The following is a 14,061-nucleotide window of genomic DNA, read 5'->3' as shown; positions in this document are numbered from 1 at the left end:
TGCAGCTCAGCAATGAGCTAGTGGCCACCTGAGTATGAACAGAGGAGGTGACAAATTGCTCTGGATCCAAACACAAGGCTGAAATTACAGAAAAAAAAGAGAGAAACAAACAATGTCTGACAGACAAGGAAGTCCCTTCCAGTCCTTGGCACACAAAAGCTCAGGCCATTTGTAAAATTCCTGGAAATAAGCCAGGGGAAATCAAACCAGCCCAAGGACTGCAGCTGTAGACCTTCAGAACAAAAGGGCTTTCCTGCCATCTAATACCAATTTACAGCCATCCTGGGGCTGTTCAGCCATGTCTGGAAGCATTAGGTGCTCCTAAGGCTTCCACAGCAGGGTCCAAGGTGCATTGATTGCTGAACATTGGATCTTTGAAAGAGCCTTCTTTCCCTTCTGCAACTCACACACAGAGCCTTAAGGAGGACTAGAAACAAAACCAGTATATTTCAGCTGCACATCCAAGTATTTTCAGCTCAGATTTCCTGATACTTGGTGTAGTTTGTCAGTGTAGTACCTCAGGAAATCTTACTTCCAAATCTTTGCCTAATCTGTTTTCCTCTGCATCCTCCTAACCAATTAGTCTACCAATACATTTTTACTTCATGATTGCCTCAGTGCCTTTGTCCAAAGCCTTTTAAAAATTCAAATATTCTCTATCTACTGGATATTCACGTGCACCAATTCAAAGAACCCCCCAAGTTTTGCAAGAGCACAAACATTTATTCAGGTGTTCACTAATACTACCTTTTACTGTAGTCTCCACCAAATTGCAGATACACTTGAGCCATTTTTCACTAGGACTGTTTTTAAACACTGATACCATTTCCAACACCCTCCAGTCTTCAAGTACCAAGGCAGCTTTCAGTCAGGAAATATACACACTGCTCTTCTTTCATGGGTGAGCCCAGTTCTGCCTACAAATTCACATCCACCCTGTATCTATACCTTAAATTCACATAAAATTATCTCAGTCTCAGCCTGATGAGCCTCCCCATTGGCACAGGGGATGATCTCTGTGTCTTCCACAGTGAGAAAAGGTGCAAACAATTCATACAGCCTCCCTTTTATACCTGTTTTTTATAGCTGGCCAACAACTAACCATACACACACAGTGGGTGGGGGTGGGTGTTCCCTGCTTCTTTTTGGCTTGTGTGGTTGCTGGAAAGAGGTTGTAGCACTAAGCTTTCATCCCTCTGATTAGTTGTTCTTGGAAACTTTTTCTACCTGCTACATAGATAAAATATTTAGTCAGCCAGAGCTTATTATAGATTCAATTTGCTTTGGAAACAACTCCAGCTTTTGGTAGGATGTTTGTCTGTTTCCATTAATCTCCTTTGTCTTTTAGTGAGGTCTTTAGTAACTTCCTGTTACCTTTTCTTAAGCCTTAACAGATGCTTCTGGAACTTGGTTCAGTATGATACCCTTAGGAGAGTCCATTATTTTGGGTAGATCATCCAGATGAATTTTCTAAGATGCTTCTTGGTGCTTAAGACTGAGAATGCTACTTAAACTTCTTTTCAGCACAATCAAACTGCCAAGGTTTCCCCTCAGCTCTGTGTACTGCAGCCTGTACTCAATTTAAATTGCTGTAGCTACAACAATCTTGACCAAAAGGATAGAACAATCAAAGCACAGATAGCTGAAATATGCTGGAGCTTTTTCTAATATCTTCAACTATTTTGAGATCTGTGCAAGTTTTAGTTCCTACACCTTTTTACCCTTCACTAACTTCACTTAAAGGAGATAGTGTAAAAGAAGTAAAAAGCAAACTTTTTTCTTAAGGTAGCAGGAGAGAACTGCTTTTTGCTAGGACAAAATGATGCTTTTGAAAGCCAGGGAGTACTTTAGAGCCCTCTATGCATTGCCTGAGTAAAGTGGAGCACAACATTTAATTCCCTATTTCTTAGTTTCCAAATGCCAGTGAAGAGATGGCAGAGATATTTACATAATTTAGGAGCAACTTGATAATTGTGCTTGGTGGTTTCCCCTATCACACATCTAAAGATGCTATGGCTCTTTTTTATATAATGTGCCATAACTCAGATGTGGCCCCACCTCCTCACAATCTGAAATACCATGCAACAAGACCTTTCTCACTTTTGCTCTCTACCTCAGGGAATGGCCAACCACAAGGAATTGGGATTGAATTGTCAGACTGGATGGAGCTTGACTTCAGAAGACACCGTTGACACTTCTTTCCGATTCAGACAGCACAAAAATAAGTTCCTTTTCTTTAATGCTCAGGGCATTTAATCCTGAATTACAGGAGAGATTCTGTCAAAGGACTTCAGGCAATCATATTAATATTTAATAAGTTCCATGTGCTTTATGTGATTACAATATACACCAAAGATACAAACAGAGTAAGCCATTTTGAAGTATTACTGACTAATCCAACAAGAACAAAAGCTACCATTAGTGCCTTGGCTCCCTGAAGCAGCAGTGACATATTACCTTAAAAAAATATGGATGTGGACCTAAAAGCCAGGCTAAGGGTGTTTTGAGGGAGGAGGGAGGTATGGCCTGGGGTCCACAGCGTAACTCAGACACAGGAAAAGAGAATACCTTAAGGGCACCTGTTAGAGAAGGCCAAAGTATTCTTCAGAGAACTCCAAACTGTAGGTTTGAAAGTAGCTATAAATGTCAGCAGCTGTCTGTCAGCAGCTCCCAAGAACCTGAGGTGGGCCATGAATCACCGGAACAGTCACAACCATAAACTCCTCCTTGAGGAATCAGTCCCACTCCCAGAAGATTTCCAGACACTGGAATGATCATTCAGGGATGATGCCTGACAGACCTTTATATCCCAACAGCTCAGCACACATATTCCCACAGCAGCAACTCAAATAGCACAAGGGGTGAAATCCAGCTCCATGTTTCCACAGACCACGGCCAGAATAATTTGTCTGGTGATGTGCAACACTAGGAAGCTCTTGCTGAGGTTTATATCCATAGGCTTTACCCAGATAATGATTTGGAAAACAAATATAGTTTTTAACAAGTGACATATCTTTATCTGAATTTGTCTCAGGGTCAGAATTTCTCTTTCTTAATCTGCCACTCCAGCAGATTAAGCCCCAGTGCACAGCACTGCTCTGCTTCACCAGGCTCAGCAGTAACCTCACACGCTCCAGTAAATCCAGCACTTTGCCTGCAATACCAACTACTCTTTAGTAGTAGTAACTAGTCACAACTAGTTACTAATAGTAACTAGTCACTAGTAGTAACTAGTCTTGTTCTAAAAATCTGACCATTTTTTCTACTTTCCCCCACATCTGCATTTTTATGTCAAAAATTACCAACCTAAGGAGCACTGTCAAATATGACAAATCCTTTACTTTGAATATACTTTGACATGGAGTAAAAACGCAATCATGAGGATCCTGTCTGGCGTCTTTAAATTGACACAATTCCCCTGGTATCTGTGGATTTACACCAAATTCCATCAAATTAGGATGTAGCTCAGTCTTGATGATCTCATATGCCAGATACTGAAAGTTTCAGGGACCACCAGCACACTGCATTATTCAAGAAGCACACTGAACATACAAGCAAAGACAATGACATCATCTGGATGCACAAGGCTATGGAGATGATTCATCCAGCACAATCATTTGCATTCCTGAGCCAGGTTTAATGTACCAGGGAAAATGAGGGATGGCAGCGACTATGCTGGAGCATGAAGTGATGAAAATAAACAGAGCACTGATGCTGTGGCAAATCAGTGCTGGGTGCTGCTTCCAGAAGCCATTGCCAGTCCCATTTCTAGCTTAATGGGCCTAGGAGCATGCAGTGAAAAGCAAAACAATTTGCAGGAGAGCATGCTGGTGTGCCTAAGGGATTTCCTTTCCCAGAGCCAGCCTGCAGAAGCTCTTCAGCCAATACACATCATCTCCTTCCCGGCTGGATTTGCCCAATGCCACCTCTGCACTCCCAGGCGCTGGAGCACCAGGCAGGGGCAGTGGTGACCTAGTTCAGCTGCACAAACCCGAGGTCCCTGGGCCAGCCCAGCAGCTGGGCCTTTTCCAGCACAATCTGACTCCTGTTGTTTGGGAACAGCTCACTTGCAGGTAGCATCACCTACAGATGGCCCCACCAGTCAGGGAACAAAGGATCACCTGGGTGTAGGGGCTCTGCTAGGGCTGGGTCAGGGACAGATGCTCTGGCAGAGCTGAGGTGCTGCAAGTGGACTGAAGGAGGAACAGAGAAGATGCAAAAAGCTCCTTGGAAATCCTGCAGTGTCAGCACTGTAAGAGATGATGACTTCAGAAGGCTCTTAATGAGCAGTCCTGAAATGCTTCGCCATGTCCTGTAACTACCACAAAATCTGAGATAAAAAATTCAAACGCTAGACTGTCAGATGCTGAAAAAAATAAAATAAAACGAGCAGAAGAAATCAGGGATATCACCAGTGTCCTCCTGCCTCTGAACTATGATGATATTTGCTATATAAAAAGCTCACAGATGATCTTCAGCAGCTATCTGACTGTACTGCAAAATCTATGAGCAGACTCATAATTCACACTCCTGACATGGAGAAAAACTTCTTGCTCAGCCCAGAGGCAGAGAGCATTTTTCTTTCAAAGTCAAATGTACAGACATTGAGTGCAGCTACACCATCTCCACTCTAAATCTTGTTCTAAAAATTGTTCCTGCGAGAACAGCGAGAACTTGTGCAAGTTCCCATTTTCAGGACAATGGTTTTGTAGAGCCTTCCTGTATAACAGCTCGGGACGCAGTGCTGTGACACTGTGAGAAACTGTGTCCCTTTTCTGTTCAGAAGGACCTCGAAGCCAGCAGAAGAACTGGATTCCCAATGCCCCAGCTCCTGCCTGCAGGAAAAGAGCCAGGGCGAGGCCAGCCCAGGCTGGGGACAGGCAGGGCAAGGCTCAGCTGCCAGCTCAGGAAGGGAGGACCAAGGAAGGACAGGAGCTCAGTGCTTCCCTTTGAAGGGTCACAGTAATGTATTCCTCATGCTCACAGGAGGGAATGGAGTCTTGTATAATTCTTCTTACAGCACAATCTGTGCACTGTCCAGTTTTCTACTTTATTTTTACATTTATGCTGACCACAGTGCTATAGGCTTTCACATGCTTTCAACTTCCACACGCATACAAGGTCCCACTTAAAATATCCTGCTTGTCATCCTCTCGGGTTGTATTTCCTTTGGGAAAGCTCCAGGATTCAAGTAGACACCTTCTGATTTACTGTCCTGAATTGGAAAGAAGCCCTCAATTTTCTTCTGCACATTCTGACAATTGAGAGCAGGTTATATTTTCAGATATAATTAGCAGCCCATTGCCTCCACAGAAATACCCCATTAAAAAACATCATTGCCATGTTTGAAAACCAATGATGATAAAAAATAAAATCCTAGAATCACAATATTCAAAACCACATTCAAAAGTTGTTACCAGTTCAACATTTCTAAATATACAGCAATATTTTTAAAAAGCTCCCAAGAAACTTAAAAACCAATTTGCAATAAAAAGCTCCCTATTTACATTTCTTTAGCATTATCCCTGAGCATTCACAGCTAAGCTGTAACTTAACAAGAAATCCAGCATGTAAGAATAGCTTGTTACATCCACAATAGAAGTTACTTCCTTATTTTCCTTCCACAAATCCTCCAATTTCAGTACCATGAAACTTTCAAGCATCTGCACTGCTGTTTGCATGTTTAATGAAAAATTAGTGACTGTCCTTAGTGAAGTTCATGTTAACTAAAAAAAATCAATGAAAGCTGAAGAGATAATTGTGCTAAGGGTTTTTCTACTAGAAAATTCTCAGTGTGACCCACATGTCAGGAATTGGCTACAGAAGTGAATAAAATCTCTCCAATCTGTTTTTCCATCTTCATCTACTCTCAAAGTTCCTTGAAACAGTTCTAACTTTTAAATTGCTACTAAAAGAAGATGCAGATACTGAGGTCCTACTTTTTAGTCATTCTGGGGCAGTTCTTCTGCCATGAGAGCCACGTTATTCTCTGCCCTGCTGAATTGCACTGCACACCCTGACAGCTTGGTTTGCCCCATCCTGCTTTATCTTTCAGCAGCACCATTTGGTTCTCTCTCAGCACAATGACAGCTTTTGGCAGGTTTCTATTCCTTGTCTAACAAACAAGCTATTGTGGGAAAAGGATTAAACCAAGATGAAGAATTCCAGTGGATCAGCTTTAACCTACCAAATTGCTCCCCATATCCTGAAAACCACTGTCCTTTCACCACTTACTCTTTCAAATCAGGAATTGAAAAAGCATCAGTGCCAGAGGTAACCCCCCCCCCAAAAAAAAACAAAAACAGGGAGTAGAAATTAAGTATTAAAGTGGCATATTTGTCATTTAATTAATTAATTCTGTATAAGTTCTTGCCTGTATTACATTCTGGACCTGATGGCAGAAAACTGCCATGAACAACTGATTAAAACAAACTTCCTCAAAAAGAGAGTAGCTGAAATTAATAGGAAAGCTGTCTGTGCCTCTACTGTGAGACCCAAATAAACCAGCCAGAACTAATTTCAGTCATTCAACTTCTCACCCAAAAATACATTCCAGAGAGGGCTCTTATGTTCTGCAACAAAAAATAAAATCACTTGCTGAGCTGGGATCTGACCAACTTATTTTTGTGTTTATACTTGGACCTATATTATATTTACTTCCAGACTTTGTTATCACCACTGTAGACCATTTAGAAAAAGTAAAAATCAACTAATTTTCTCAATTGAAAAAAAATACTATCCTGAGAAGAACTTATGAACTGCTTTTGAAAACACAAAAATCGTAAATATTTTTTTCGATGAACAAATTATTCTTTTGAAAAATATACCCCAAAACTCAAAACACCTTTAGAAGTGGATTTTGCTGTATTAATACTGGGGCAAATCACATGCACATCTGTGATGATGAGTGTATAAACAGGGAATGTTAATGAGCAAAGCATCCTGGTAACCCTTGAACTGCTGGACCCAGATGGAAGCCCACCCGTGCTGACTCTGACAGGGCACACACATCCTCCCAGGTATGTTGTATTTGCAATGAGACCAAGTGAAAAACACTGCATAAACTCTATGTTTCATCAGCTCAACTGGAGATCCAAAAAAGCTCTAATGAGAGCAAGGGAAAACAACCAGAAGCAGTCATTAAGATGCAAGTAGAAATAAACAGCTCAGAGATGGTGAAACACGGAAAATGCCAAAGTAGTCTAGAAACAGATGCCATCAAAGAAAAGAGGTTTCTTTCAAACAAAAGGGTCTGATCCCACACAGAGCCCCAAAAGAAACTCCTGTTGACTTCAGCATACAGGAACACACAGCACAAATCAAACAGGATACAAATTTTCTGCAAGGGAAGCTGTTATTTGATGAAAGAGGACTTACAATCCAGCTGCATCATTATCATAACAAGAAACTCACTGGGATGAAGTTATCTAAATCTAACAAAGATTAATTCAGTATCACTCTGATATAGATCCCAGATGCACTTTTGAGAGGATATATATCACCTGAGGCACTGCATTTATCCTTGTAAACTCAAGGGATGACAGATGGGGCTATTAGGCACCAGCAGCACACCCTGAACACGTTATGACAAGTAATCTGCTTACAAGCAAGGAACAATCCCTTCTCTAATGGCAGCATCTTACACTGGATGTGCTGCTTAGACAAGAAAATCATTGATTCCAAAGAAATCTGCTTTGTTTCTGCAAGCGCAAACACTGACCACATCCCAATCCCTGTGCTGTGCCCCAAGTGCTGAGGCTGCACCTCTGCTGAAGGACAGTGATCATTGGATGTGGTCACACACCCAGTCTGGGGCTGGGGAAGTGTGTGCACAGAACAATGGACGGGAACTGCTGCCTGGGCAACGCTGCTGATGTCATGTCTGACTTCAGTACAGTCACTCCAGGACTTCATTCAATTAGGGCACAATTACCCCAGCAGCAGCATTTTGAAACGTGCATCTCAGGGGAAGGAGTAAAGGAAACTAAGAGGGACTTTTTTCAAGCCTTTTGGAGCCAACAACAGTCCAGCAGCCTCAGCTAAATCCTGTGCAAGAAACGAACCACAATCCCTGAAGGATGGCCACTCAGAGAATTTCCTTGGCCTTTAAATGCTGAGGCCCATAAACAAATAATGAAAGGACATGTGTGGAGATGTCTGTCATGCAAGAAGAAAATGGAATGATGAAAACAATTTCCCCACAGTTCAGGGAAAACACTGCAGCTGCAATTGTGAATAAAAACAAAGCCCCATCAGCACAGCCTGAAAGTCTGTGTGTACAGCACAAGTGCAGGTGGCCAAAGACCAGAGTGTCTGACCATTTTTTAACTCCCCAAGGCAATGTCTTGCCTAGCAGATGGCCCAGCCTTTTGCCTTTTCCATAGTTAACACATTTGAGCTCTTTAACTTCCCTCGCTCTACAAGAAAATTGCACTGTGCAAAATCATTTTTACCTTGGAGTACTTAGAGAAAGTTCTGAAATGAGGTGGCTGCATGGACTTACATCAGCCAGCAGATGCCAACTATTCACACTGTCATGCCCTCCCTGCAAAGCTGGGATTGCAAAATAAGACAAAAGGCTGAGTCAAAAATTATGCAAAGGCTATATAGATCACCCAGGAACAGCCTGAGTTCAAAGCCACAGAGGGATGCTTTGAGAGTTGCAGCCTGAAAACAGAGGGAGAAAACTCCCAATAAAACATTTAAAGACAATGTGGAAAGAAGTGTTTAAAGCTAGCAATGTGCAAACCACAAGGGAGTCATAGACTGAGTTTACTTTATGAGAGGGTGAAAAAGACTAAGGTGACCTAAAGTGACACAGGTTTATATGGAAATATAAACATCTTTCAAAAATCTCTGTTCCCTTCTCCAGGCCGTGATTCCTCCCCAAAGGAACAGGGTTTTCATGCTTTGCTAACATTTTTTTAGCAAAATCTTCCCTTTGTTAATGAACATTAATCTAGACCCCAGAGGTCACCACTGTCCCTACCAGCCACCTGCTGGCCCAACATGGCACAGTCAGCTCCATCATCCATCCACCTGCCTCCTATTTCCAGGATCCCAGGGCCACTCAGCTCAGAGCTTCATTAAGGCAAAGATCTACTGGTGCCTACATTTCTATAAAATTGTTCATGGCAAACGACGACATTCCTTGTTTTCTAGTTTTATCACTATTACCATGCTCAATAAAGGTGTTAGAAATGGTTGGCATGGTATGGCCCCAGTACAGGCTCCGCAAGAAAAGGTTACAGTTCAGGAAGGAAAACAAAGCAAACTGATAAACATTGTTGAGACACCAAATAATATCAAAGAAACATACCCCATACACTGTAACTACAGCCTCAGAGAATATGAGGTAGCTCAGGTGTCATGCTCTTTTATGACCCAGAAAAAACAAAAGCCAAGGGAGTGGCTACACTCTAAACTACTGCAACTGTAGAGATGTGAAAAAACACATTTTTAGGAGATTATGCAAAGAACTTTTCATACCAGAGCTTGTCTAAAGACAAGAACAAGGCAATTGGAACAGCAAACAAAAGGAGCAGCAGAGCTCGCATGCTCATTGCATTCTTGTTAAATCATCTGAAGGGCAGAAACAAGGAATATAAAACATCGGTCTGTTCCTTATAGGCAATGAGTGGGACTCACTGCCATTTAAACACACACTGTCATCCAACATCCACACTGTTTTCCATGGAACCATGTGGGTCCTGCTAAGAGCAGAGCTTAGCAAGGAGTGAAAATGTCCTTTGGAGGACCTGAAGTCCCTTTGCCCCATCAGTGGGAGCAGCTACAGCTCCAAGTGCAGAGTACCTGCCTGACCTGCCCCCTCACGCTGGAGGGAAACCAGGCAAACCAAAACTTGAGAGAGAGAGAATCTCCCATCAGGCTTGTCCTGCAGAGCTTTCCTGAACAGTTTTAACAGGATAGTAACAATTCATCCCCCCCTTTGGTCCAGCCACTCTCTCCACATCACAAAGCCTCAATACCTTCACTGCGACTGACTACAAGGGCTTCCCCCAGCAAAGGCCAGGCAGGCTAGGACATCCTCTGGCATTAGGCTGATGAGAACGTCATCTTTGCAGCCAGGCTGAAAGGACATAGTCATTTCTGTGGTTTGCTAGAATTTTCAGGTTCTGATGAGTGAACACCAGTGAACCCACACAGGCTGCTCCCATTTCCCATTTCAGATCTTGTAGATTAATCTGCAGAGTGCTGAAACTCACACCTGCATGCATGTTCAAACAGATGATGGGGCTCATGGAGGTTGAAAATTCTGGAACATCCATTCCAGAGGAAAGCTCTGGGGAAGAAAAAGCAAGCCTAGCCATTACCTCAGATGCCTAATTCTGCAAGACATGGATTTATAAATACATAAATGCATACTCTGATTTAATTTCTCACATTTCATTCAGTGATAAATGGAAGTTGAAACCATGACAGCAAGAGCATTTATTTTGCTTATGGGAGCACTAGCAAAGTAGTAATTAAACTGAGGCAGCTCAGTACCATGCTTCCTTCCCCACAAACCTCTCCAAAGCACCCTTATCAATTGACTTACAGCATAAAATAAAATCTCATAACATTTCCTGATAAATAATTTTGTAGGAAGCTGTGTTGGTTTTGCAGGGCCTGGTTTTTGGTAGCAGGGGGGCCATGGATGTGGCTCCTGTGAGAAGCTGCTGAAAGCTTCCACATCCAGCAGAGCCAGTCCCTGATGGCTCTGGGGATAGACCTGCTGCTGGTAGGGCCAATTAGGGATGATGGTAATGCCTCTGTGGTAACAGATTTAAAAGAAAATCAAAGTGGGGCACTGTTTTTTTTTCTCACCAAAGAAGAGGAGGAGGTGAGAACATGTGAGGGAAACAACCTAGAGACACCAGGGTCAGTGAAGAAGGAGGAGCAGGAGGTGCTGCAGAGCTGAGATTTCTCTGCAGCCATGTGAGACCAGGGTGAGACAGCTGTGCCCCTGCAGCCCATGGGATCCATGGGGTATGCAGAGATCCACCCCCAGCCCGTGGCAAAGGTGCCCACAATGGGGCAGGTGGATGCCAGGGGGAGGCTGTGCTCCAGTGGGAGACCTGGTGGAGAGAGGAGACCCTGCTGCCAGGCTGGAGCAGCCTGTCCTTGGAGGAATCCACCCTGTGGAAGACTGATCCACACCACAGCAGCTTTGGGAGGGCTGTGTGCCCATGGGGGGACTCACCTTGCAGCAGTTTTGGGAGCCATGCTGGAGAAGTTCAGGCAGAACTGTCTCCATGGGAAGGGACCCACGGCCCCACAGGGAAGGACTCCTCTTCCTCTCCCTGAGCAGTGAAAGAAGAACTTGGGTGATGAACTGACCAAACGCCCAGGCTCTGTCCCTTGTGCTCTCAAGGAAAAGGAGGGAGGAGTTGGGGGGAAGAGAAGGTGTTTTTAGGGGCTGATTTTACTTCTCATTATCCCCTTTGTTAGAAATACAGTCACTTTGTATTTCTAAGTTGAGCCTGTTCTTCCCTTGGAGTGTTTCCTCCAGGTCCTTACCTCATGAACCCTTTGAAATTTGTCTCTGCTCTGCCCAGCCATGGCAGAGGAGGATGAGCCAGCAGCTTCTGTGGGTGCCTGGCCTTGGGCAGTGCCAAACCACAACACAACCACCTACACTGCATTTCTCCCTCCCTTCTGATCTCCTATTGCCTTTTCTCACTTCCCAAGTCACATGAACTCTCAGATGTCACAAGACCACTTTCCAAGACTTCCTTTTTTCTTTTTTAACATCGTCCACAGCAGACTAATACACAGGTGGCTTTTACCAAAAAAATGATGCACAGCAACATACACAGTATTTGCATCAAGTGATTTTTGCTGCCTGGCTGGAAACAAGACCTCAATGAACAACAAGGAGCTGCCTCATTCCCTCTGGAGCCAAGGGCATTCCTACCTTTGCTTCCCAGGAAGCCATGCCTGGCAGGAACTAAAACCTGCTGTTCGAACAGTCCAAACTCCGTAAGGAAATGAGCTTTGAGCATCTTTGGGATTTCAAACCATAGCTTTCACTCTCAGATCTCTTGAGCACTCATTTATTGACCTTCTTTCATTTAATTTTCACTGAGACCAAGGAGAAGTGAGTGCAGAACAGCATGTAAAGGCCAAGCAGTTCTAATGCTTTTCACCCTTGTAGTTGAAATGTCACATAAAATATTTCTTTCCTGGATGTAGATCTACACCAAAAGCAAGGCAGACACACCATCCCTTTCTCTGTGACTCTGCTAAATGTACCAGACTTCTTACTCTGGCCTGGGACTAGGGGAAGAAAGGGCTCCTTGTAACAGAGGGGGAGATAAACAAGGACCTTGAGCCCTGTTTCAAGTCCGGAGCACACTGACCCAGGTGTCTGTCCCAGCTTATCAGGGCAATAAAAAAACCCCTACATTTTCTTTTTTTGTGAATGAGAGAACATTTGTGGTTATCTGGAAAGAAAGCTCTTGATATTGAAAACAGCTTTTTCCAGTTCATTTTTAGCTGGCATGGCTGTTGTGTAATTCAGGGATCAACTTCCCCCTTTTGCTGGTTTAAAAAAAGCTTTACTGTAAGCTCTCCCTCTCATTCCATGCCAGGGAACTCTTAGAGCCACCATCTAAGCTTTTGCAGTGCTGAGGCAAACAGACTGGTGCCACTTGACTGAAAAACTTCTCTCTGTGGAGCATTCCAAACTCTGGACTGTAATGTTCCCTCCAGGTATCACAGCCTGGCCCAATCCATCTGTCCTTTCATCTCTCCCTGAACAACCCCAAATTCCCTGCACCTGTGCAACGTTTTCTCCTCAAATCACCCCTGACTTCTCACTTTTAAATGCACTTCAGGGGTGATTCCTTTCAAAACCCAGGGGTTTTTGATGTGACAGGAACAACCCTCCCAGGTCTGATGTGTGACTGCAAGGACAAGCCCAAATATGCCCCTTTAAAAGAGGTTACAGTTCACAGTGGAAAGCTAAACAGAAACAGCTGGAGGGATTTTCAGAACTGCTAGAGGCTCTGACTCACATTCATTCTAAGATGATTCAAAATGTAATGACCTGCTCTCACAAGGGTTTGTTCTCACCTCATGCTAGGGGTTACAAACTCCAAGGAAAATTTGGAAAATGAAGCTTGCGAAGGCTGGTTCAACCCAAAGCTCTGCAACTTTGCCAAAGCCACACTTGGAGATGAATTGAGGTATGGAACATGCACCAAACTCCACAAATTCCATCTTGGATCAGTAGCAAGCAGCTAGCAATGAGGCACTTCAATCCCTGTACAGCACTGGGTAAATAAATACACATGTAAGGCATAAGGCCCTAGTGTCTCTGTGGAAAGGGGCCAAAAATTCAAAGGTTGCCTGAAGAATGATGATTCTGAGAGATTTAATCAACTAGTGTAAAAATACTTTTTCTGAGAAAATTATTAGTCACTTCTAAATTAGCTGGTTATCTCTTAATCAGAATTTAAGCATCCAAAGTTAAAGATTTAAAACTCATTAGCACAGTACATAAAGAGGAAAAAGTATTTTCTCATTTCAGACCAGAACTGAGTAACCAGCTGGTGGAGATTAGGATCTCCTAATGTCCTACAGGGAGGATATAAATTCCTGTTTCACTTCTGCTAGATCAGGGTGAAAGAGGAGGCAGGCACTGCTGCCACACATGAGCTGTCTGTCTGTCCAGCTCAGCCACCAGCTCTTGGGCTTCACACATTTGCTCTGTATGAGCCTACAATTGCCAGGTGCTGCTTTCAGTTCTCAGTGCTCAGCTGGAAGATTTGTATTTCTCCCCTCATGCTTTGACCAGGTTCAACTGTTCTCACTATCAGTGAAGCTGTGAAACTGCACCATGCTGGGCATTTACATCCAAGGAAAGGTAAAGGAGCTTTTCCTCATACTCAGACTGCTCCAAGTGTCCCCTGGCAAGGGCAAATTGAATCAGCAGAAAATTAAAAATGGGATAACAGAGTCCCTTTTTTATACCACACTGTGCAGCCACACACGTTGCTGACTGGCTGATTCCTCAAGAAAGGAATGCTGGTGTTTTGGTGGCCAAAAGCACAT

General features: G+C 43.4%; 1 protein-coding gene across 4 annotated transcripts in view; it reads right to left on the bottom strand.

Annotated features, from left to right (window-relative positions):
- The window catches only part of ST8SIA1 (ST8 alpha-N-acetyl-neuraminide alpha-2,8-sialyltransferase 1), a 94,394-nt gene that overhangs the window by 9,274 nt on the left and 71,059 nt on the right, over positions 1–14,061 (bottom strand). The window contains exons 5-6 of one of the 4 annotated variants that reach the window (XM_064421526.1): positions 11,207–11,306; positions 10,812–11,081 (exon numbers count right to left, since the gene is read on the bottom strand). The exons of 2 other annotated variants lie outside the window; for them this stretch is intronic. In XM_064421526.1, coding sequence (XP_064277596.1) covers positions 10,827–11,081; positions 11,207–11,306 — 355 coding nt within the window. In that variant the 3' untranslated portion in view covers positions 10,812–10,826. Of the gene's footprint in view, positions 1–10,811; positions 11,082–11,206; positions 11,307–14,061 lie in introns of those variants that run through there. One more of the 4 variants, XM_064421524.1, reaches the window with a different exon arrangement.

Source organism: Passer domesticus, chromosome 5 (genome assembly GCF_036417665.1).
Source record: "Passer domesticus isolate bPasDom1 chromosome 5, bPasDom1.hap1, whole genome shotgun sequence".
In the NCBI taxonomy this organism is placed as follows: Eukaryota; Metazoa; Chordata; class Aves; order Passeriformes; family Passeridae; genus Passer; species Passer domesticus.
The sequence above is the reverse complement of the archived record's forward strand: the minus strand, read 5'-3'. Positions and strand labels throughout refer to the sequence as shown.